The following is a 26,794-nucleotide window of genomic DNA, read 5'->3' as shown; positions in this document are numbered from 1 at the left end:
TAAGGGTATTTAATGAACTAAGACTCCACGGTGTTAGAGGTAGTATATTTTCATGAATGGAGGATTGGCTAACTAATTTAAAACAGACAGTTGGGCTAAATGTGGCATTTTCAGGATGACAACCTGTAATTAGTATAATGCCACAGGGATTAGTGTTGGAGCCACAATTACTTACAATTGCATGACAGAAGTGAATGTACTATTGCTAAGTTTATGGATGACACAAAAATAGGTGGGAAGCCAAATAGTGAGGATGATACATGAACTTACAAAGGGCTAAAGACAGGTTTAGCCAGTGGGTAAAAAATTGGCAGTTTGATCAGATAAATGTGGGATTAGGCAACTACACAGGAAGAATACAAAGCCTGAATATTATTTAAATGGAGAAAGACTGTAGAAAGCTGCAGCACAGAGGGACTTCGGGGCACTCATGCATGAATCACAAAAGTTAGCATTTAAGTTCAGCAAGTAACAAGGAAAGCAAATTAACGTTGGCTTTTATATCAGAGGAATGGAGTACAAAAATAGGGAGATCTTGCTAAACTATACAAAGAACTGATTAGACTATAGCAAATATGATAGTGGGAACATATTCATTATTTTTCTTAGGACAAGTACAATAAAATAACTCTCTTTTAAAGAATGGAATAAACCCTTTCTTTTTATTTTATGATCACAGTGCATAAATAGACAAATACTCAATGAATTGCAAAGTTTATCCTATTCAAAAAAACCTCTTACAGTCAAATGTGGGTAGGAAAACAGGGTACCTATCTGACCCCTCCTTCCCTGATTATAATTTTTTGTTTTCCTTAAATGCATTTATATGAATTTCCGCAACAATTTACTACGGGAGCTATATTTACATTTTGACCATGCTTTAGGTAAAATCCTGAACTCTCTATTGGACTCATTAGAGATGATTTTATTTTTATGCTGTCTAATTTTGGACTCTCTCACAAATGTAAATATTGGTCTACATCTTCCAATACTAGAAAACACTGCTGTTGAGGATCAAAGAGATATTGAAAGTTCCCTTAAATGGCTCTGGTGAAGTCCTTGATGATAGTATCCCATGGCTTTGGAAACATCAAATGTGGAGAATTTAGATGAATATATGTAGAAGATGGAATATAATGTAGATAACACATGTATTCATTTTGGTGGGAGGAACAAAGCTACAGACCTGGTGAGAAATTACGAAGTGTTATGTCCAATGACCTTTATTCCATAAGTCACTGAAAGCTAAAATGTAGCTCTGATAAGCAATTAGAAACACAAGTAGTATACAGACATTTATCACAAGAGTATTTGAGTACAGGAATAAAGATGTCTTGTTGCAGTTGTACAGTCCCTTGGTTAGACTGCATCTGGAATATTGTGTACAGTTTAGAACCCTCTTATGTAAGGAAGGATATATTGGCATGGAGGGTTTGCAGCAATGGTTCATTAGATTATTACGTGAGTGGTAGAACTGCCCTTAGAGAAGTGATTGAGGAGATAGGCTTGTATTGACTAGAGTAAAGAAAAATGACAGATAAGCCCACTGAAACATATAAAATTCAATAAAGTTTGGGTGCAATAAGAATGTTTCCCTGGAATTTAGGTGGGGTGGAGTGAGAGGAAAAGGAGTTTACAACCAGGAGACACTATATCAGCATATAGGGCAGGCCTTTGCAATTGAGATGAGGAGGAAGTTCTTCACTAAGAATAGTAAATCTCTATTCCAAAAGAGGGCTGATGAAACTTTGACATTAAGCATACTGAAGACAGAGATTTTGATAGATTTCTAGGTACTAACAACATTCAGGTTATTGGGAAAGGTGATCAGCCATAATCTAGAATACTTTAGCTAGCTCAAAGGGCTAACTCGTACTCCTATCTTCCTTTATTCCAGTGATATTCATATCCATGGCACAGTAAAATGGGATAGCGTCGTCTTGCATACACCCTGATGTAGGAAGATGGAACTAATGGATGAAAATAACACTGAAATTTTAAATTTGTTTACATGCTCAAACTTAACTAATTCAAACTTATGATTGTAATGACACAAAAAAAGAAATGCTATCAATCTTCTATGAACAAAGAACTTTGAAAACCCTGAAGTATTTTAGGGATCTTCCTTCACTTGAATTTATCATAGATATCAAGGATCTATCAACGCAATATGGGAAGTCTTTTATTTCCATGTTTGGGATCTATTGGCTTCAGCACAAAATCCAAATTCTTAATTCTTTAATTGCAAATGGGAATTTTTGATTAATGTGAGTGAATTGCCAGATACAAATATTATACACTGAAGAGATCTTTAGGGATTGACAAAGTGTCTGCTTTGCTTGATTGCAGAAAATGAAAGAATTCTTCTTAAAACCCAGTTTTTGTACCCTTACAGTGTTATTAATTAAGCGATCTAAAGTACCACCATACCTGACATCACAATTATGTTACTCTACTTTCAATTCATTTTAATGGAAAGGAATATCCAAGAGTGGAAAACCTCAGCCATTCAGAACACGAATATGTTCTTTTGTAGACTTATAAGCTATAATCCATCAACCTTCGCATACTGTATCTTTGATGAATGTACCCAGCTGCAGTTACTTTTCTTTTATCTTTTATATTAATTTCCATTTGTGTTGATATCTCAATTTGCACAGAATCGGAATCAGATAGGTTTATACACTTTACAAAAAGAGTATAATGGACAAAAATGTCTTTCAAAAGACAATAATTTACCCACTCCGATGCCAGGCTTCACCCCCACTCCAACTCCAGGCTGCACCCCCACTCCAACTCCAGGCTTCATCCCCACTCCAACTCCAGGCTGCACCCCGACTCCAACTCCAGGCTGCACCCCGACTCCAACTCCAGGCTGCACCCCCAATCCAAGACCTAGTTTGAGATAATAAAGAATTAAAAATTAGAAGTCATTAAAACATTTTATAAACTTTAATGCAACCTTTGGATTTATTGGCCAATTAGTGACCAACAATGAAGTAATGTGAACACAGAATTCATTCTTTATTAATTCCAGACATTAATTTCAGTAATTAAGATGCAATGTTATTCTTTCTAATCATTATTTTCCATGTCTGATGGAGAAAATGCTTCATTGCCAGAGGTACTCTGCTTATATGGATGTAAAAGGTTCAACACCACTATTCAAAGAAGAGTGAGGCATTCTAGTGTTCTTGCCAACATTAACATCACTAAAATGACTTGACTGTGTATTTATGAACTTGTCGCTAATCAACACCAATTGATCAATGTGATGTTACAAGAATCAGCAATTATAGGTCATTAACTTGGAAATACTTCTCACATATAGCCATTACACATAGCAAGAAAATTCCTTTCTTTTTAAAATTGAAGTGGCTTTTCTCAATCCTCAAAGATAATAACTTAATAGCAACATTGACCAGTGTATAGGTCAGTAGTGGTCAGATATACCTCCATATTTAGCAGCTTTAGATGCAGCAAGTCCACCTGTAATGAGAGAAAATCAGGAAAGGTATTAGTCCAGGCAAGTTAGTCTGTATACAGGTATAATAACACACATTCCTGTAGATTACAAAATCACAGCACTCTCGAGAAGCAAGTTCTCTAAAATTATGCTTATTAACGCAAGTTGCTCAAATTATGTGAATATTAACTTCTAAAATCCATTGGGTGAATGTCCAACTGCTGAAAATTGTGATTAAGAACTTAAGAGTTTCTGTGTGTCTGTGGCAAGTCTGTCTTATATTTCTTTAACTAAATTAACATTTGTGAACTCTCAAAATATTCCAAGACGTGTGGTGAACTTTACTCAATCCTTATAAAATATCGTAAGAACTGTTTTCTGCTTTGGAAGAACCTAACATAGCTTTTTAAGTCAGGTTTTCTTACACTTTGCTTGATACTCTCTGCTAACACATAGAATTTGACTAAGCATTTTATTTAAAGTTTTGATAATGGCATTATTTTTATCCATCCCAAAGTCTATCAGATTTTACCTGACATTGTGCATAATGAGCAAGCCTGATTTACAAGAACTCACTTAAAACCCTTGTTTAACTTCAATATGCCCAGATATTCTTCTGCTTTTTGTGTTTGTTTTTCCTTAAATGCATGATGCTAATTGCCTCAACTACTCATATTTTAACTATTCTTAGTGTAATTAGAGTCACTTTTAGATCTATGGTGTATAACTTTGGATTCCCCAAAAAATTGTCCAAATCTTCCAATCCCCATCATTAGTGAATGAAAAGATGATCGCTGAGATAGATGGTCTCAATTTGATCAGATGTTTCAGGGAACCATTTTACATTGGAACTAGGGGCTTCCATTCTAGGAATGGCTTTGTGGGCAGCTGGAAGACCTTAGTGCGAGTCTCCCCAGAACCTAAAAACATGCAGACCTGGACAGAGTTCCTTATACTCCCCTGGTTTTACACTGATTTTGCAGCATAAGGCCTGATCAGAAGTGCACCTCAAAGTAAATACAGTGGAGTATCAAAGCACTGCATCTCCAACTGAAACCACATTAGAACCAGCTTCCTCACAGCTCACCTTGCTGACACAACTCATCACTCCTCCCCGCCAGTGCTGACCATTTTGTTGAAAATGCTCATCTATTTTCTGATGAAGCCTCACCCCATGATGATACAGCTAACTGCCATATCACTACCAACTCTGGGCACTCGAACCGCCAAGGAAATTAATTATTTGGAAACCGTAATGTGTGGATATGTGCAACGGTAATGGCATTGTTTTGCTCAAATTGCGCTGAGGACATTTGAACCAATCATAGGCAAACACAAATCTTACATTTGTAATGCCTCCAATCATAAAAGATTCAAACAGAAGATTACAACACAGAAAAAGAACTAATTGGGAAACTATCAGTCTTAAGTGAACAACTTAAGTTGAATCTGAAAACTCTAAAGCCTCTTGGGGATCTTCCTATATAAGTACAAGTATAGAGTCATAGAGGCATACAGCATGGAAACAGGCCCTTCGGACCAACTCATCCACACCCACCAGATATCCCAATCTGACCTAGTCCCATTTGCCAGCATTTGGCTCAAATCCCTTCAAACCCTTCCTATTCATATACCCACCCAGGTGCCTTTTAAATGTTGTAATTGTACCCCACCACTTTCTTTAGTAGGTTGTCCCATACATTCACCACCCTCTGCACGAAAATGTTACCCCTCAGGTCCTTTTCAAATCTTTGCCCTCTCACCGTAAACCTATGCCCTCTAGTTTTGGACTTCACCACCCAGGGGAAAAGGACCTTGGCTATTCACTCTATCCACGTCCCTCATGTTTTTATAAATCTCTATAATATTACCCCTCAGCCTCGGATGCTCCAGGGAGAAAAGCCCCATCTGTTTAGCTTGTCCCTGTAACTCAAACCCTCCTGTCCTGGCAACATCCTTGTAAATTCTTTCTGAACCCTCTCAAGTTTAACAACATCCTTCCTTTAGATGGGCAACCAGACGTGTATGCAGTATTCTAAAAGTGGTCTCACCAATGTCCTATACAGCCGCAACATGACATTCTAACTCCTTTACTCAATGCACTTACCAATGAAGGCAAGCGTGCAAACTCCTTCTTCATCATCCTGTCTACCTGTGACTCCACTTTCAAGGAACTATGCACCTGCATTCCTAGGTCTCGTTAGGCAACTCTCCCCAGGGTTCTATCATTAAATGTGTAAGTCCTGCTCTGATTTGCCTTACCAAAATGCAATACCTCACGTTTATCTAAATCAAACTCCATCTGCCACTCGTCGGCCCATTGGCCATCTGATCAAAGTCCCATTGTACTCTGAGATAACCTTCTTCACTGTCCACTACATCATCTACTTTGGTGTCATCTGCAAACTTACTAACCATGTCACCTATATTCACATCCAACTTATTTGCACTTGAATATATCATGTTTATCAAGGTTCCCATAAATCACTATGGGCTATCCTCCAGACACAAAATCCAAATTTTGGTCTTTTAATGGACGATAATCAGCCTAGATCCTGCAAGTGGGAATGTTTTGATTGAAGTGAGTCAAATCAAAAAATGCAAATATTCTTCAATCAAGAGACATTTGGGGATTAACATAGGACCATTTCAATGGATTGCAGAAGAATTGTACTTTCTGATGCAGTCATGAAGCCCGTTTTATTTTTACAATCAACAATGCATGATGTTGTCCAAACAATTTTAGTAGAAAGGAATATGCCAGGATAGTAAAATGGGAGTGGAAAACTCAGAACATGTACGTGTTCTTTTAACAGACTTGTGAGTGGCAAGGCATGAACATTTCCACACTGCATCAGTGATGAAAGCATCAATGTGCAGTTATTTTCTTTTGCTTCAGAAATTAATTTTGTCTTGTATTGGGTACCTCCATTTGCACAGGAATGGGATGAGACAGACTTACACACTTTATGAAAAGTATAATAGAAGAAAATGTATCTCAAGAAACAGTAAATTACCCACTCCGATGCCAGGCTGGCCAACTCCTGCGCCAGGCTGGACTCCTACTCCAACACCAGGCTGCACACCCACTCCAAGGCCTAAATCAGATAGAAGGAATTTAATAATTAGAAATAGTGAAAGGCTTTACATAAAGCAATGTGACTTTATAGACTTTTTCAGCTAATTATTGCCAATGGTGGAAAAAAAGCAAATTTGAAATCCTGTTTATATATCCAGACATTGATTTCAGAAGTTAAGTTAAAATGTTATTGTCCCTAACTATTATTCTTCAATGTCAGAGGGAGAAAGCATTGCTTTGTCAGAGGTGCCATATTTTGGATGAGACAATAGATGCCAATCTACCTGTTCATATGGATAAAAAGAAAAGGTCTGATGATACTACCCAAACCAGAATGAGGCATTCTGATGTTCTTGCCAACATTAGCATTCACTAAAATCATTTAACTGTGTATTTAGAAACTGCTCTCCATCAATGATAGTTTTGGAAAAAAAAAATCAGCATTGGTAAAAGTTCACATCCCATTATTGAATGCCGATATTATTTTCTGTCTCATATTAGTGGTTGTGCTGGATAATCCTGCCAATATGATGTTGCATGATTTTTCAGAGTATAGGTTAGTAACATGAAAATGCTTCTCATTTATTTATAACATGCATCAGGAAAATTCCCCTCTCTTTTACAATAAACTTTTTTTAATGCTCAAAAATAATGATTTGACAATTATTTAGACCAGCGAATCTGTTAGCAGATGGTAGACTTACCTTGATATTTAGCAGCTTTAGATGGAGCAGCTCCACCTGCAGTGATAGAAAAATCAGTAAGTTTTGATACAGTTACAGCTACAGTGTCTTCATATATGCATAACAAGAAGCATTCTGAAGATTACAGCAACACAGCATTCCTGAAAAATAGATTCTCTGAAATCTTGCTCATTAAAATGAATTGTCCAAGTTGAACTGATGTTAACCTGAATTCCATTGGGTGAATATCAACTTTGTGATGAAGCAGTTCTTTCCAAATTCAGACAGTTCTTGTCAAGTTTAATTAACACATTAGAATTAGGTCAATGTTCTCAAATGTTTCAAGAAGTGTGCTGAGCTTGGTTTACATTTAATTACCAAACAGATTTAAAAATAAAACCTTATATGAATATATTGAATAGATAGGAGGAATTGTGGAATAGTGGATAGTGTTCCTGCTGTTCACTGAGCTCCGAGTTCAAGTCCTACTGTAGGATTGATGGCCAAGGAAGCTACGTTCATACTGTCAACCTGTAAACCTTCCAATCATTCCAAACCTGCCAATGACAGGCAAGAAGAGTGAGTGAGATTCTTGGTCAGATATGTGACAAAAAGAAAATGACAGACTCTACCATCTTCATTCTTTGTTCTGGTCTACAGCATGCATGGAAAGTGCATGGACATCATGAGGAACCAGTTAGATTAGTTTGCTGAATGGATGGTGTGGCTCAGACTGGGATAGAACTCCATTCTAGCTATGATGGATTAGAATCTGCTTCCTTGCCTTACTCATAGTATGTATGTATAGGTCCTGCAGGTGAAGAAGAAACATTCAATAATAGCTTCCAAATCAAGGTCCTGACATTCTTCTTGATATTCTCTCCTGACCTGTACTACCTACCTAAACATCTTACTGAAAGTGGTAGTACTGCTATTACGTTGGTTGTTCACCTGCCCTAAAATCAGTCAATTGTCATGTAGACATTCTGCTTAGTGAACATGTCCCATACATGAGAACATTCTCTGTACAAGCAGAGACCGGTGAATATACTGTATGTCTAAAAAGCTTGTGCTTAATTACTCCATGTAAAGGTATTCTTGATTTTCTCCCTTGTGTTTTGTTTTATCTATTTTTACCTTAAATCCATGCATGTTAATTGATTCAACAAATAATTGTATGGGTCAGTTCCACATTCTAATCACTCCCTGGGTAAAAGGTCATATTCTGAATTCTCTATTGGATTTATTGGTCACTGTTTTATGGTTATTGCCTCTAACTTTTGACTCCCTGACAAGAAGAAAAATGGACTCTGATCTTCTGATACAAGCAGCAGTGAATACTGAAGTGTTTGTTGTTATTGAGGATTAGAATGGCATCAGATGTTCTGGGTACCAATTTATGCTGGAAGTAAAATCTTAAATTATATCTTCTGATGATGGTGGTAGTAATAGCACTCATTCAGTAATCTGGAGGTCTATGCTAATGCTTTGAGGTATAGGTTCAAATTTTACTATGGCAACTGGTGGAATTTAAATTCAATTAATAAAATCCAGAAATGAAAGGTAATCTCAGCATTGGTGGCCATGAGATTATCATCGGTTGTTATTTCTGGTCACTATAATGTCTTTTTAGGGAATCTGTCATCCTCATTCAGTCTGGTCTACATGTGACTCTAGATCCACAGCCATGCGTTTGCCTCTTAAAAGCTGTCTGAAATGGTCTTGTGTGCAACTCAGTTCATGAATGATTAGGGACAGGCAACAAATGCTGGCCTTGCCAATGATGTTAAAAACCGTCAGAGAATACATTTTAAAAATATTGCTACTATTCCATTGGAACTCTTGCTGATGGTGTTTCATTACCCGTAAACATGTAAACGTGGGCATCCTGACTTGAATTTACCCTGGTATTTACAATAATATACTTGGAGCTGTTCCTAACAGGCATCAAGTCTATTCAAAAATTGAGCTCTAAATAAGTCAGGTTAAGCTCTAATGACTACAGGTATTTTGTTTGGAAATATGAACTGGAAAACAGAAATTTGGACTACTCTGTTGTAGCGAATGAATGAGTTAGTTTTTCCTCATAACTCAAAAATGCAACTGTGTAGACATTTAATGGTTACATAATAACATTTAACTTTTTTGGTGTTGGAGGCTGGATTTTGATACTTTTGAGACACAATGGCATCATGCATCTTTCAAAAAGCAATCCAGCAACAGGATTTGGATTAAGTACAGCTTGTCATAGGCCTGAGGTGCAATTGGAACAGAGACTTCCATAAAGCTTGAATGCATGCTAGATCCTTCTGTTACGCTCTCTTTTCAGTTGGAAAAGAAATAAACTTGTCTTCACAAAAAGAAAAACAACTTTCAATTTCAGCCAAGATCTAAATCTAACTGACCGGCTACCAAATTGAAGCTAGCCGCAGTTAACAACAACTAGCTGCAATTCAAAAACGAACTGTGAAGAAACTCTACTCATTCCACCCCTTTTGGTTTAGACTTTGATCTGTAGACAGTGTCATTTTTGCCTACATTTTCCACACATAATATTTCTAAGATAACTTTTGTGTCTGTCTGTCCTATGTATGTGCTTTTGAATTTAAAGTTGGTATATTTTAAATTTGCCTTCTAGTACTTAGTATTTTGATTTTGCCACATGTTAGAGAATAAATTTGTTATAAATTTATGCATCACTGTCAGAGGAATTCTTTTGGATTATGATGCTGTATAAAAGGCAATTCTGGTTTTTTTGAGTTAGTTCCTGAAGCATAAAGACAAAAGTTTCAAAATTTAAGGAAATAACTTCAGCAAAGCTAATGTGAATTTGAAAGGGTAAAGCATAATAAATTTAACTGGTGGATCATAAAGGAAATCATTTTTTCTTTCAACTCCGTAGACCTGAAATGGATAAGAAGTGAGAGGGTGAAAGATGATAAGTAGTCAGAGTAGTGAAGAAACAGCTGGGAATGCTCCGGGATTTCATGCTGAGACGAGAAAGTAAGGGCTCAGAGGATCATTTGCTTAATTGTTTCCATTGTCACAAAGTAGAACATTTTCATTCAAAATGCTGGAAGTTGCAATGGATGCACATAAGACTGACTGTGTTTCAGAAGTGAGAATCTGAAAAGGGAACTCACAAGGTAAGTACCATGGACCAAATTGTAGCTTTGACTGCAACTGTGAAACCAAAGTTAAATACCGCTGTGAGTGCAGGAGGGGTGAAGGATAGAAGAATGATATAATAGGTTTTTGATGAAAGGCAAAGTAATCCTTTATTCAAATGATACAGCTAAAGCCAAAACTATATTAAGGGATACAGCAGTTATGTATCAGTTTTACGAGAGAAGGACTTTATTTCTCCTTCAGAGAGTCTGCTTTGAAAGCCAATGTTTTAATAAACAGGGTAAGTGGAGAATACATACCTGTTTCTATGTACAAAGTTCACACAGAATGCGACCTAGCATCTGAAACATTGGTAGTAGGAATTTTCAGAAATTACCTGTGGATGGAACTGACTTACTCCTAGGTAATGATTTAGGTGGAGTAACTAAATTTATTGCTTTGCCTAGAACCATAGAAAGTCTAAGTGAAGTTAAAGAGAAGGAAAAGATACAGGCATGAGTTGCAGAAAAGTTTTCCCATGTGAATGGTGACTAGAGCAATGGCAAAACAAAGTCCAGTGCTGGCATTTTGAGTATTAATCATTGATGAAGTGCCTTAATTGCTTACCTGCAGAAGACATAGATCATTTAGTTTTAAGTAACACTGAATGGTTGTCTTAAAATGTGTGATAATTCCCTGAGTGCCATTATAAATGATATCATAGTCCTGTTATTCTGTCTTTTTTGGCCATACAGACAATAACCAATGATGTCCATCCAATTAATTTTGGTTGACAGGAATATCACAGGCTGACTTTGCAAGAATGGACAATCTCAGCCATTCAGAAAACTTGCAGATTCTCTTGACAATCCAATAACTCTTCATACAATGTCCTTGATGAATGCATCCAGCTGTTGTTATTTTCTTTCGCTTTTGATATTAATTTCAAAGTGAGTCAGATATCTCCATTTGCACAGAATTGGGATGAAGTAGAGTTATATACTCTTTGTAAAATAGAATGGAGAACAATGTCATCCAAAAGACAGTAATTTACCTACTCCGATGCCAGCCGGGACACCCACTCCAACACCAGGTTGCACACCCACTCCAACGCCAGGCTGCACACCCACTCCAACGCCAGGCTGCACACCCACTCCAACGCCAGGCTGCACACCCACTCCAAGACCTACATTGAGATCAAAAAAGAATGTGATATTTCAAAATAGTGACTTGTTATTTTAGAACATTAAAGGACAAAAAAAATAAGTTTTTTTGGTCTATTGTGGCACACAGTGAAATAAAATCGCCCCAGGAAATCTGCTGCCTTTTTAATTCCAGCACTTCAACATTTAAACTAAGATCTTATGCTACTAAGTATTATTCTTAGATGTGGGAATGGAAAAGTGCAGCATTTTTCAGAGCTGCTGTCTTTTTGATGAGGCAATCTGTCTGTTATCATTGATCTGAAAAGCTGCAATAAACTGATGGCCATACTAGTCTAAAAAAGCCTAATCTCAAAAACTAAGCGGACTTATGCCTTGTTAGTGCTTGGTTGGGAGACCAACTGGGAATATTAGGTGCAGTAGTAGTGCTCTTAAACCTAAACCTCCTAGCCCAGCGTTAAGTCCCACCTGTTCCAGATGAGTGTCATAACATGCCTGAGTAAGTTTATTAAAACTATTTAAGAAGATATTATGTTATCCAAAGGATGAGGCTTTCTGGTGTCTTGACAATCACTAAACTAGCATAACAATTTATTTATAAATTGGTTACTAATAAGAATCAGTTTTCAAAACAAAAGAAAAAATATGCTAAAAGGTTCAAAACACATCATTGAGTACTTGATGGTGTTTTCTGCTTCAGTTTAACGGTTGCACCAGATCATCTGACTGACTTGATATTGCAAGACACAAAAACTGAAATGGTTGAAGAAACTTAGCAGTTCACATATGCTGCCAGATTTGCAACATCAAAACAAAACATTGTGGATGCTGGCGGTCTGAAATACACGAAAACAAAAACTGTTGGTGAAACTTAGCAGATCACATATGCTGTCATACTTGCTGAGTTTCTCCAACAGTTTTTGTTCTTGTGTATTTCAGATTGCCAGCATCCACAATGCTTTGCTTTGTTTTGATGTTCCAAGAATGATCAGAGTATATGTTACTAATGTGGAAATGTGTCTCACGTAGCCATTACATTCACCATTTAAATTCCTTTCTCTTTCACATTTAATTGGTTTTACCTTGATTTTCAAGGATAATAATTTGATCATTACATTGACCAGTGAATATATGTTAGCAACTGTAGTTTTACCTCCATATTTGGCAGCTTTAGGTGCAGCAGCTCCGCCTAGAATGAAATTGAAAAGTAAATTTATTGTAATAATACAGCTAAGTCTGTCTCTATATAGATATGACAAAATGTCATTGATCATGAAATACGGAAGATTACAACCACACAGCATTCCTGAGAAATATGAGTCAGAAACATTCCACAATAACAAAATTTACTCAGATCAATTTCTGAACTCTATTGGGCAAATGCTCATCTAAAAAAATTGTAACTATGAAATAATCAAGAGACTCTGGTATTCTATGATTGTAGCAATGTTCAGTTAGTTGTGACATTTCATTGCATAATGTGGTAACACCACTTATACAGAAATAGCGCAGAACAGAATTACATAGGCTATAAATGAAGTAAAATGGAGCAAAATATCTTTCAGAAGACAGCAAATTACCAACTCCAATACCAGGTTGGACAACTCCAGCGCCTGGCTGCACACCTACTCCAGCGCCCCGCTGCACTCCTACTCCAACACCTATATTAAGATAACAAGAATTTAATAATTAGAAACAGTAAATGATTTATTTACAAAATAGTGCAAATTAAGGGGTTTTTGGAAAACAGTGTTTGACAGCGATACAAATAATGTGAACTCTGATCCATGTTCACTTTTTAATTCTAGATGTTCATTTCAACACCTCAAGGTGAGCTGTTATTCGTCCTAACTATTCTCCTTCCATGCAAGTTGGAGGGAGTGCTGGATTGTTAGATATCATATCTACTGGATGAGATGTTAAACTTAAAGCCAAACTCTGTGGACAGGGTGCTCCTAAGACACTATCCACATAAGGGTAAGGAACTTTCCTAATTACATTGTTCAACTCTTGAATAACCAGTAGAATGGTTTTACTCCCTATAGTATTCGCTATATGCATGACTGGTTCCTAATGCCGATTTGTTCCTGCGGTCATCAACATAGCAACAGCAATGCCAATCCAAAAAGTAACTAATTGCTAGAAAGCACTTCAGGCTGTTCTATAGTCTGAAATTAATAAAAGAAAAATCTGGAGATGACTGCTCAAGGACATCCATATCAATTACTGACTGAAGCATATATTCCAGAGTTCAGAAATTTCAGTTATAGGGATAGATTGAAGAAGCTGGGATTGTTTTCCTTGGAGAAGAGAAGATCTGTTTTGAAGTATTCAGAATCATAAGAGGTCTAGACAGATTAAATTTGGAGAAATTGCTCCCTCTCATGAAAAGAACAAGAATGAGAGGGCACAAATTTGAAGTAATTAGTGGAAGTGATATGAGCAAAAAATGTTTCCACGCAGTGAGCAATTAGGTTCTGGAATGTAATGCTGGGTGGTGCAGGCAGGTTTAATTTAGGCATTCAAAAGAAAAATTAGATAGTTATTTGAAAAGTAACAACGTAAAGAGCTATGGAGAAGAAGGCAGAAGACTGACACCAAGACGCTTATTTGAAGACACGATGGCCTCCTTCAGCAGTGTAACAGTTTTGGATTCTGCAGTAAAGAAAGAACATTAATGCAATTAATGAAAAATATGTTTTATTCTATTTGGCTTTTGGTTAGGTTATCCAAAAGTATCAAAATGTATTAACTTTAAAAAATGCACTTTTTTTACAATTCATTTTTGTGGTATGTGGGAATCACTGGCTGGCCAGTATTTATTGCCCAACTGTAGCCGCCCTTGAGAAGGTGGTGATGAGTTCCGTTCTTGAACCGCTGAAGTCTACCTGCTATGAGTTGACCCACAATGTCATTAGGGAAGGAATTCCAGGATGTTGATCCAGCGATAGCAAAGGAATGGCAATACATTTCAAAATCAGCATAATGAGTGACTTGGAGGGGAAATTGAAGGTGGCAGTATTCTCATGTATCTGCTGCCCTTGTCCTTCTAGATGGAAATGGTTGTGGGTTGGAAGATGCTGTCTGAGGATCTTTGGTGAATTTTTGCAGCGCATCTTATAGACAGCTCAGTAGCAGCATTGTACACTTTGGTAGTGGAGGGAATGGATGATTGTAGATGTAGTGCCACTCAAGCAGGCTGCTTTGTCCTGGACGGTGTCAAGCTTCTTGAGCGTTGTTGGAACTGCATTCATCCACGCAAGTGGGGAGCATTCCATCACACTCCTGACTTGTGCCTTGTAGATGATAGACAGGCTTTGGGAAGTCAGGAGGTGAGTTACTGGCCACAGCATTCCTAGCCTCTGACCTGCTCTTGTAGCCACTGCTTTTACGTGGCGAGTCCAGTTGAGTTTCTGGTCAATGATAACCCCCAGGATGTTGATAGTGGGAGATACAGTGATGGAAACACCACTGAATATTGAGGGTGGTGGTTAGATTGTCTGTTATTGGTGATGGTCATAACCTGGCATTTGCGTGGCACGAATGTTACTTGCCACTTATCAGTCCAAGCCTGGATATTGTCCAGATCCTGTTGCATTTGAACATGGACTGCTTCAGTACCTGAGAAGTTGCAAATGGTGCTGAACATTGCGCAATCATTAGCGAATAGCCTTACTTCTGACATTATAATGGAGGGAAAGTAATTGACAAATCAGCTGAAGATGCCTAGGACACCACCCTGAGGAACTCCTGCAGAGATGTTCTGGAGCTGAGATGACTGACCTTCAACAACTATGACCATCTTCCTATGTGCCAGGTATGAATCCAACCTGTGGAGAGTTTGCCCTCTGACACCCATTGATTCTGGTTTTGCTAAGGCACCTTGATGCCACACTCAATCAAATGCAGCCTTGATGTCAAGGGCTGTCACTCTCATGGCATCTCACTCTCATGGCATCTCACTTTAGTTAACATTAATCTTGGAAAGACATGACAGCATATGGTTCTGGAACAGTCCCAGCAGATTGGATGGTAGCAATTTAATACCACTCATTAAAAAAGTATGGAGAAAGAAAACCTGGGCTTACAATCTGGTTATCTACCGGCAGTAGGGAAATGTTAAAGAAGTAAAGGATGTGATAGGATGTAAAGGATGCGTAAGTTTCAGAATACTGATGGACAAAGACGAGAGTGGTCCTAAAGAAAGAAAGAGTGCTGAATTGGGGGAAGGCCAACTATAGCAAAATTCAGCATGAGCTGGGGAAGGTGGTTTGGGAGCAGCTGTTTGAGGGTAAATCCACATTTGATATGTGGGAAGCTTTTAAAGAGAGGTTGATTAGAGTGCAGGACAGACATGTCCCTGTGAAAATGAGAAATAGAAAGGGCAAGATTAGGGAGCCATGGATGACAGGCGAAATTGTGAGACTTGCAAAGAGGAAAAAGGAAGCATACATAAGGTCTAGGCGACTGAAAACAGACGAAGCTTTGGAAGAATATCGGGAAAGTAGGACCAATCTGAAACAAGGAATTAAGAGGGCTAAAAGGGGTCATGAAATATCTTTAGCAAACAGGGTTAAGGAAAATCCCAAAGCCTTTTATTCGTACATAAGGAGCAAGAGGGTAACCAGAGAAAGGGTTGGCCCACTCAAGGACAAAGGAGGGAAGTTATGCGAGGAGTCAGAGAAAATGAGTGAGATTCTTAGTGAGTACTTTGCGTCGGTATTCACTGAGGAGAGGGACATGACGGATGTTGAGGTTAGGGATAGATGTTTGATTACTCTAGGTCAAGACGGCATAAGGAGGGGGGAAGTGTTGGGTATTCTAAAAGGCATTAGGGTGACAAGTCACCAGGTCCGGATGGGATCTATCCCAGGTTATTGAGGGAAACGAGAGAGGAAATAGCTGGGGCCTTAACAGATATCGTTGCAGCATCCTTGAGCACGGGTGAGGTCCCGGAGGACTGGAGAATTGCTAATGTTGTCCCCTTGTTTAAGAAGGGTAGCAAGGATAATCCAAGTAATTATAGACCGGTGAGCCTGACGTCAGTGGTGGGGAAGCTGCTGGAGAAGATACTGAAGGATAGGATCGATTTACATTTGGAAGAAAATGGGCTTATTAGTGATAGGCAGCATGGTTTTGTGCAGGGAAGGTCATGTCTTACCAACTTAATAGAATTCTTTGAGGAAGTGACAAAGTTGATAGATGAGGGAAGGGCTGTGGATGTCATATGCATGGACTTCAGTAAGGCGTTTGATAAGGTTCCCCATGGTAGGCTGATGGAGAAAGTGAAGTCGCATGAGGTCCAGGGTGTACTAGCTAGATGCATAGAGAACTGGCTGGGCAACAGGAGACAGACAGTTGTAGTGGAAGGGAGTTTCTCAAAATGGAGAACTGTGACCAGTGGTGTTCCACAGAGATCCGTGTTGGGACCGCTGTTGTTCGTGATATACATAAATGATCTGGAGGAAGGTCTGATTAGCAAGTTTGCAGATGACACTAAGATTGGTGGAGTAGCAGATAGTGAAGGGGACTGTCGGAGAATGCAGCAGAATATAGATAGGTTGGAGAGTTGGGCGGAGAAATGGCAGATGGAGTTCAATCCAGGCAAATGCGAGGTGATGCATTTTGGAAGATCCAATTCAAGAGCAAACTATACAGTAAATGGAAAAGCCCTGAGGAAAATTGATGCACAGAGAGATCTGGGTGTTTAGGTCCATTGTACCCTGAAAGTGGCAACGCAGGTCAATAGAGTGGTCAAGAAGGCATAAGGCATGCTTTCATTCATTGGACGGGGTATTGAGTACAAGAGTTGGCAGGTCATGTTACGGCTGTATAGGACTTTAGTTCGACCACATTTGGAATACTGCGTACAGTTCTGGTCGCCACATTACCAAGAGGATGTGGATGCTTTGGAGAAGGTGTAGAGGAGGTTCACCAGGATGTTGCCTGGTATGGAGGGCACTAGCTATGAAGAGAGGTTGAGCAGATTAGGATTATTTACATTAGAAAGACGGAGGTTGAGGGAGGACCTGATTGATGTCTACAAAATCATGAGACGTATAGACAGAATGGATATCAAGAAGCTTTTTCCCAGAGTGGGGGACTCAATTACAAGGGGTCACGATTTCAAGGTGAGACGGGAAAAGTTTAAGGGAGATATGCATGGAAAGTTCTTTACGCAGAGGGTGGTGGCTGCCTGGAACGCGTTGCCAGCGGAGGTGGTAGAGGCGGGCACGATAACGTCATTTAAGATGTATCTAGACAGATACATGAATGGGCAGGGAGCAGAGGGATACAGGTCCTTGGAAAATAGGCGACAGGTTTAGATAGAGGATCTGGATCAGCGCAGGCTTGGAGGGCCGAAGGGCCTGTTCCTGTGCTGTAATTTTCTTTGTTCTTTGATAACAGGCACTTAGAAAACATCAATGGGATAATGCAAATTCAACATGGATGTATCAAAGGAAAATTGTGTTTGACAAATTTACTGGGGATATGTGTGAAGTTGTCAATTTTGGCAGGGATAACAAAATAGCAGAGTAATATTACATGGTGATAGAATGAAAAATGTTGTTGTCCAATGGGACCTGAATGTACTTGTCGACCTGCTACTGAAAGTTCAGTTGGCTTGGTGGCAATGCAGAATGATGCCAACAGCATGAGTTCAATTCACGCTCTCGCGAGGTTACCATGAAGGACTCCCCTTCTTAACTTCTCACTTTTCCTCAGGTTAAACCACTACCAGTCGTCTCTATCTAATGAGGTACGACTGTGCTGACTTTAACTTACCAATGTCCTTACCTCCTGGAACTCCAGGCTGAACAGCTCCTTCAGCACCTGTATTAAGGAAACAAAAACATTGAGTTGGCTCATTTAAACACTGCCTATGACTGGGATGGTAAGTTGTATGAGTGTACTGGACTGGAGGATTTGTAATGGTTAAATTTTGTCCAAAGTGGTCACTCATTTAGGAAAAAACAACATATTCAGGTGGAGTTTGCTGAATGTATCAAATGTTATGATGTGGAGGTGCCGTGTTGGATTGGGGTGGATAAAGTAAAAAAATCACACAACACCATATCATGTGATTCCTTTGAATTGGCCATTGGAAATTCAGGTATCTTTTTAAAAGTTATCAGTCCCTACAGTGATTTTAACAATACATATTCTTGTGCATGGTTTCAGTGCCTGTCTCATGAATGTCTTCGCTTGGTACAATGCTCCAATGCGGTGTTATCCGAATGGCAGCACAATGGTTGGTGAATGGTGACTGATTTTCACTGTTGGAGAAGGCTAAATCACGAAGGAACTGAGTGAAATGTAATCACATGCTTTTGCTTGTGCCCAAAAGGGATTGTACAGGGCTTTTATTTTCCAAAACAGCAACATATGAGGTGGCTTGGCAGAATGACAGCATACAATATCTGACAACTACTAGCTTATAGTAGCAATGTTCGACCATCATACTTTTAATTGCTACCCCCATTCCCAGGCAAACCTCACCTCACACTATTGATTATACAGCTAAATAAAGATTGAACAAACTGAATGAATTCAAGAAATTGTGGGAATATTCCATTTGAAAAGCAGAAAGACACAAATAGAAAGTAAAACATACCATTCATTAGTATTTAATTACTGGATTTTACTTACAAAGAAACATTGCAACAGTAATCTGGTAATAATTAGACTTAAAATTATACAATAGTTTAAAATGCAGATTCTTTAGACTGTGCTATTTAGCTTTAAAATTCATTCTTCATATCTCGTGTCTCTATTATACATTTACTATTTTTCCAGTTATGTCTACTTACACATTCCATCAAGCCCTATCCATTTCGTTAAAACATTTATCATACTCTAAAAATTTTATGTGCCATATGATATACCAACTTTTTTCCTTCTGATGTTTCACTAGTGGATTAATGAATTGCACAGCAGATGGGCCCATTCTTTTAATTATAGTTTAGGAGAAAGATAGTTAGATTTTTAATACTGTCGCCACATATTTGAAGAACTCTGTTTTTATTGCTATTCTTTCACTCTGAACCCAACCACCAGATGCAGTTACATCCATTGAGCCACAGCCTGGATACCGGATAGAGGCTTTTCACACTGCAGTTCTGTGCAGCAAGCATGCCGTAGGATCATGTTTCTGAAAATACTGAATTTCATTGCTAAGTACACAGTAATAGTCAGAAAAGTAAGATTTATTAAGTATTATATGAAAAAAAGCAAAAATACTAGAAGTTTGAAACCAAGCAGAAGGTGATGGAAATGGTTAGCAAGGTGACCAGCAAGTACAACAGATGTAAAAGAAAATGTTAGAATAATATTTTATAAAATTATATCTGGGTTCTATTTAAAACATTAATCAATCAGTTGTTCTTTTTCAATTTTATTGTCCATGATTTTACCGTCAGTGATAAAACTCCTAATATAATGTGCCATACCAAATTTCACTTCTTTTTGTCATAAATATCAGACTTCTTATTTTCTCCAACGTCCAGGAATTTCAGTACCATAAAATCAAAAACAAAGAAAGAGACCAATTGGCCCATTGTGGCCTGTGCATTCCCAACAAATCTAAAACTTCTTTGTTCACAGATGAAACTGCCTGGTATACTTAACGCTACATACTCACTGGAGATTTACAATGATTGATTTCACCAACTAGAATATGATGTTTGGTGAAACGGTAATAACTGATCAATAATCATAACTTATAGGTCTAGTAAATCAAGAACAAATTATTGTACTGTTATACCTCCTGGAGCACCTAAATTAATAGCACAAGAAAGAACACATTAGAATATCAAATTGATCCATTTCATTAGTACAAAACTACATATGGGTGGGTGGGGCAGATGTGGGGGAGGTCATTGCAATGATCGATGGTTCCTTAAGGGAACTGAAAAGGTTAGAAGTACTTTGCACTTAAAGCACTACACTATTTTATGCTAATAAACAATAAACTTGTAAGAAATATATATATTACTTAATTAGCACGTAACAGGGCAAGGACGATTTTAGTAACCAATGTTTCTCTAACTAGTTGTTCCGGTTGATTATATTTTGTTGAACAGATTAGTAATAGTTTTTCCTCTTACAATAATATAGCAGTCAACTTCCTTTTAACAGTTTATTGTGGTCAAAGCTGATTCAATTTCATTTTGGAAATGCATCATTAATTTTTGATATATATATAAATATTAACATAAGCTTGTACATTAACAACTGGAACAGGGCATTTGGTTCCTCAAGCCTGCTCTGACACTGAATAAGATCAAGGCTGATCTGATTATGGCCTCAACATGCCCTTTCCTGCCTATCCTCTATAGCCTTTGAATCTTGTGTTCGCCAAGAATCTATCTGCTTTAAAAATATTCAACCAACCCACTTCTACACACCATCTTTTAGGGAAGAAAGTTCCATGGACTCCCAATCCTCAGGGGGAAAAAAAATTCTTCTCATCTCCATTTTAAATGAGAAACCTCTTATTTATAAACTATGTCCCTTAGTTTTAGTCTGTCCCAGAAGGGGAAACACTCTTTCAGCATATACCCTACCAAAGCTCCTCACCTATGTTTCAATAAGATTACCTCTCATTCTTATGAACTCCAATGGATACAGGCTTAACCCATTTAATCATTTCTCATAACGTAGTCCCTCATCACAGAAATTAGTTGAGTGAACACTCTCTGAACTGCTCCTAATGCAACTATGTCCTTACTTAAATAAGGAGACACAAACTGTATACAATACTTCTGCTGTGGTTTCACCAAAGCCCTGTACAACTGTAGCAAATCATCTCTACTCTTATATTTCATTTCCCTTGTAATAAACATAGAAGAGGAAATGATATAGCTGGAAGTCCTCACTTAAAAATAGTCTGTATTCCTGAAAATTGCAATCTTAAGTGAAATGATTTTACGTGAAGCATTGATTCCCATAGGACTCAATGTTAAAACTGGAGTTAGGTTCCATTTCAACTTCCTTAGCAGAAAAAAAATTCAAAACATTATATTTGTTGAATCTAAATTGAAATACAATATTTTAAATGGCTAAATACCCATTTGGTGATTTAAATTTGGTGTTAAAATAACAAATTTATAAAAATGTAACATTTAATAAACAGAACCTCCTGCAGTGGAACCTCCGAGAATGAAGACTGAAGCACCACTGCCCAGGGCCTGCACTGGGGCTCCTTTGTTCATCAGGGTCTGAGCCACCTGTTGGGGTTATTGCTCATTCCTGGCTTCAACATAGTTGTTGCCTTTGGCACAGTTTTTCAGATCCGTGTTGTTCTTTTTTGCTAGCTGCCACCACCTCTGGGGTCCATTTGACACACCTTTTGTTGAGTTGCTCCTCTTGGCTGGTTGTGGGACCATGACCTTCCTCCCTAACCTCATGGTGGGGTTTGAACTGTGGCTGGGATTAGATTGTGACTTATGGCTGGTAGGCAACATTGATTTTGCTCACGCTACAAGTCGGAAGTTTCTTTTTATTCTTCTTTAAAGGGATGAGGGCGTCGCTAGCTAGGCAGCATTTATTACCCATCCCTAATTGCCCAGAGAGCAGTTCAGAATCAACCACATTGCTGTGGGTCTGGAGTCACATGTAGGCCATACCAGGTAAGGATGGCAATTTCCTTCCCTAAAGGGCATTAGTGAACCAGATGGGTTTTTCAGATAATCGGCAATGGATTCATGGTCATCATTAGATTCTTAATTCCAGAAATTTTTATTGAATTCAAATTCCAGCATCTGCTGTGGCGGGATTCAAACCCAGGTCCCCAGAACATTATTTGGATCTCTGGATTAACAGTCAGCGATAATACCACTAGGCCATCACCACCCCTTGTTGAAGTGTTCTCTAATCCAATGAAATTTGAGGACATCACTGCACAGTTTTACTGACTGTAAGTTTAGTGCCTTGGGGAGAAGGAATGGCTCAAGTCGACTGTGGAGCTCCATTATAGCTTGTGCTTTGGAGCTATGGGGGACGGGGGTCAGATGGGCAGGTGGCTAGAATGGGGTCTTCCAATCTGATTCAAGCAGATTCTCTGCAGATGATCACCAGCTGGCAAAGAGTGGCAATCTACTGTGTCTGAGAGGGTCCTGGGGCTGATACTTACAAGTGTGTTGGTTTGGTAGTGGAAAGCATGACAGCCTCTCGGGGTGGATGCTGTTGGGCTGCAGGTGCAATATGATCACAGTTTGGTGGCTGTTCCATCAAGTAATTTTGTGGGGCCTGGTGGCTGGGCATTCTTGGTGCAGCCCTCAAGCAGGCATTGGGCATAGGCCACATCAGTGAATAGGAGCATTTGCGCTAAAGTGGTGTGCATTGTGTCAGGTACTACAGTAAACAATGTTAAAACAAATCTATCTCATGATGTGCAACTAGGCTTCACAATACAATAACTTAATGTTAAAGCAAAAGAAAGCTCAATGTGGAATTGTTAAATGTGGATTCTGCATCCTAAGTGGACTAGTGTTCCAGTGAACCCCACAGAAGTTCTGGGAACATTGGCTTGAATTCCAACATGGCAGATCGTCAAATTTGAATTCAATTAATAAATTTGTATTTAAAAAAGTGAGTCAGATTATGACCACAAAACCATTGCTGGTTTTTGTAAAAAACCATTGTTTCACTGATGCCCCTTAGGAAAGGAAAATCTTCCATCCTCATCTGGTCTGGCCTACATGATTCAGATCCATAGTAATCTGATTGAGTCTTAAATGCTCTCTGAAAGGGCCCAGCAAGCCACAGTTGAATCTAACCACTGGTGGTAAAGTTTGATCATGTAAATGAAACTCAGCAGGCGAGCTGCCATGGATCGAGGCACCAGAAACAACCATGACACAACCAGCTCTGCCAACCCTGCAAAGTATTCCTTTCTTTGGCTTGTGTCAAACTTGGAGCAGCTGTTCCACTGACTAGTCAAGCAACAGTCTGATATTGTAATGTCTGATTCTGTGAGAATGACTATGTTGCAGACAGCAACACATCATTTCACTGCAGGTCAGATCTATCAGAGTGGTTATAGTTGGGAAAGATTTTATTAAGAGTCCTAACATTGACTCTGGACCCCACAGAGTCTATGGCATCAGGTCAAACATGGATACGAAAACCTCCTTTTGATTACAACTACAGGCCTGCAGATTTCAGGCAGCTGTCACGCTAGTGAAGACATAACACAGAATTACTTGCAGCAGCATATACAGAGATCTATTCAAGTGATCTCACAAGCAATGAATCAGGTCTAAGCCTTGCGTCCTGCTACATCCAGTCATGAATTAGGTTGGACAATTAACAACTCATTGAAGGAGGATGTTTCACAAATATCGCCATGCTCCATGATGGGTCCCAGCACACCAGTGCAAAAAACAAAGCTGAAGCATTAATCTTCAGTCAAAAGTGCTGTGCTGACAATTCATTTCACTCTCTTCTTAAGGGCCCAGCATCACAGATGCCAGCCTTCAGCCAATCTTATTCACTCCATGTGATATCAAAGAACAGCTGATGGCACAGGATGTTGTAAAGGCAATGAATGCTGACAACACTCCATCAATACCACTGACAGCTTGAGCTCCCTGGACTAGCCACACCATTAGACAAGCTGTTTCAGCACCGTTAAAATAGTAGTTACCTTACAATATGAAAATTTTCAGTTTTGATCAATCGACAAAAAGTAGGACCAACCTCACACAGCTAATTACCACACTGTTGGTTTGCTCTCATCAGAAAGGTGATGCAAGTTGTAGTTAATAGTGCAGTACAATCAAATAGCATCTACGCAACAATAATCTGTTTCTTGATACTCAGTTAGGTTCCGTTTGTCCAAATCAATTCCTAAGCTCACCACAGTCTTAGTCAAAATATGGAAAAAAGAGCAGAACTCAAAGAGATGAAGCAAGGGTGATGGCCTTTTACAGCAAGGCAGCATTTCACTGATTGTGGCATCAAGGTCTCTGTGCGAAATGAAGTCAATGTAAATCAGGGGAAAATCTTTGCTGGGGCAGTCAAACCTAGCACAAAGGAAAATGATAGTGGTTGTTAGATGCCAATAATCTCAACGACAGGATATCACTGCAAGAGATAGGCTTGTGGCCTATGCCCAACCATCTTCAGTTGCTTCATCAATGACCTTCCATTCACTATCAGGTCAGAAGTAGGGATGTTCTTTGATGACTGCATGACGTTCAGCTGTATTTGTTGATGATTGCACAATATTCAGTAGCATTCGTGACTCTTCAGATACTGAAGCACATGCAGCAAGATCCTGATGACATTTGAGCCCAGCCTAATAGGCAGCTGGCAACATTCTTACCAAATCTGTGCCAGACAATGACCATCTCCATCAGGAGAGAATCTAAGTATTGCTCCTTGACATTCAATGGCATTACCATCACTGAATCTACTACCATTAACATCCTAGGGGTACCAGCAACTGAACTGGACTAGCCATATAAATACTGTGATTTTAAAAGCAAAGCACAGGCTGGGAATTCTGCAGCTTAGTAACTTACCTCCTGACTCCGTAAAGTCAGTTTACCATCAACAAGGCACAAGTCAGAAATGTGATGGAACGCTACCTACTTGCCTGGATGACTGTAACTCCAACAACTCCAACTCCAACATCACACAGGACACAGCACTTGATTTTCTCACCCCATCTAATGCCTACAAGATGCCTGTAACAAAACACCAAGGCTCCTTAAACACAACCTTTCAAACCAGCAAACTCTACCACCCAGAAGGAAACGTGTATGTCAACACTTACAAGTTCTCCTTCAAGTCATGTACCACCATGACTTGGAACTATAGTGCTGTTCCCTCACTGTTGCTGGAATTTCTGCCCTAATACCACTGTGGGTTTGCCGACACCACATGGACTGCACCAGTTCAAGATGGTAGTTGAACACCACCTTCCCTTAGGCAATTAGACATTGGCAGTAAATGCTGGCCTAGCCACTGCATCCAGTGAATGAAGAATAAAAAAAATCCATTTTCTTCACTAAACACTTGTTGTACCTGCATTTAACACTTTTTAAAATTCTTCTGCCAGGACACCTATATCACTCTGCAATCTCTCTTCATTTAAATAATATGCTTTTTTCAATTCTTCCTGCCAGTGGATAAGTTCAAATTTTGCCACATCATATTTCACTTGCCCAATTTTTTTGTCCACTCACTTAACCTATCTATATCCCTTTGCAGACTCCTCTCATGTCTTCTTCACAACTTGCTTTCTTACCTATCTTCATCTCATCAGCAAATCTTGCAACATTCATCCCCTTGATGGAAGTCATTGATTTGGCTTGTAAACAGTTGAGGCACTAAAACTGATTGTGTGGTACTCTACACATTACATCTCGCCAAACCACAAATTACAATTTTATGTCTATTATCATTTTCATGTTAGCTAACCAATCTTCTATCCATGCTAACATCATACCCCCTCCATTAGAAGATCTTAATTTTTGTAGAATCCAATGTTATGGAACTTTGTCAAATACTTTTTGGCAATGTATGTACATCGCTAAAGAATTCTAATAAATTAGTCAATTGGTTTCATTAAAGCTGATTGCATTGAGATCACAAGGATGTTATGATGGAGCTGTACATATAATGTTAGTTAGGCAGCAACTGAAATACAGTGCAGTTCTGGTCACCAAATTATAGGAAGGATGTCACTGCACTAGAGATGATGCAGAGGTGATTCACCAACATGTTGCCTAAGCTGAAGCGATTCAGCTTTGAAGATAGACTCGATGTTAGATTTATTTGCCTTAGAGCACAGATGGCTGAGAGAGGACCTGACTGAGGTACACAAAGTTACGAGGGGCATAGACAGAGTGGATAATGAAAAACTTTTCCCCTTAGTGAAGAAGTCTATAACCAGAAGCACAGTTTTAAGCAAAGGAGCAGGTGTTTAGAGGGGTTTTGAGGAAGAACTTTTTCACCCAGATGGCGTTAGATATCTGGAACTCTATGCCTAGAATGGTGGTCAAGGTGGGAACCCTCAAGATATTGAAGTAATCTTTAGATGAGAATTTGAAATGCCATAGCATGCAAGGCTATAGGTCAAGTTCTGGAAAATTGGATTAGAATAGATAGATTATTGATGGCTGGCACAAACACAATTGGCCAAAGGGCTTCTTTTTAAAACAGAAAAGATGCTTATTCTAAAAATAGAACATTATATTAATCACACATCATTAATGAAGAAACACGTTCATAACATTATTATTTAGAAGAAGGTAGACTTTTGATGGTATATTGTACATGCTGC

At 38.8% G+C, this 26,794-nt stretch overlaps 1 protein-coding gene across 10 annotated transcripts in view; it reads right to left on the bottom strand.

Moving 5' to 3' along the window:
* LOC109916239 (elastin) overlaps nt 1–26,794 on the bottom strand; it is a 225,182-nt gene that overhangs the window by 48,839 nt on the left and 149,549 nt on the right. For 8 of the 10 annotated variants that reach the window (XM_048612512.1, XM_048612514.1, XM_048612513.1 and 5 more), the window contains 8 exons: nt 18,286–18,333; nt 13,080–13,160; nt 12,653–12,688; nt 11,391–11,522; nt 7,250–7,285; nt 6,484–6,564; nt 3,454–3,489; nt 2,740–2,895 (listed from right to left, as the gene is read on the bottom strand). In XM_048612512.1, coding sequence (XP_048468469.1) covers nt 2,740–2,895; nt 3,454–3,489; nt 6,484–6,564; nt 7,250–7,285; nt 11,391–11,522; nt 12,653–12,688; nt 13,080–13,160; nt 18,286–18,333 — 606 coding nt within the window. The remainder of the gene's footprint in view (nt 1–2,739; nt 2,896–3,453; nt 3,490–6,483; nt 6,565–7,249; nt 7,286–11,390; nt 11,523–12,652; nt 12,689–13,079; nt 13,161–18,285; nt 18,334–26,794) is intronic. The other 2 variants (XM_048612505.1, XM_048612510.1) reach the window with 2 other exon arrangements.

The sequence above is a fragment of the Rhincodon typus genome, chromosome 26, assembly GCF_021869965.1.
Source record: "Rhincodon typus isolate 14 chromosome 26, sRhiTyp1.1, whole genome shotgun sequence".
Taxonomy (NCBI): Eukaryota; Metazoa; Chordata; class Chondrichthyes; order Orectolobiformes; family Rhincodontidae; genus Rhincodon; species Rhincodon typus.
This window is presented reverse-complemented; position numbering and strand designations above follow the sequence as displayed.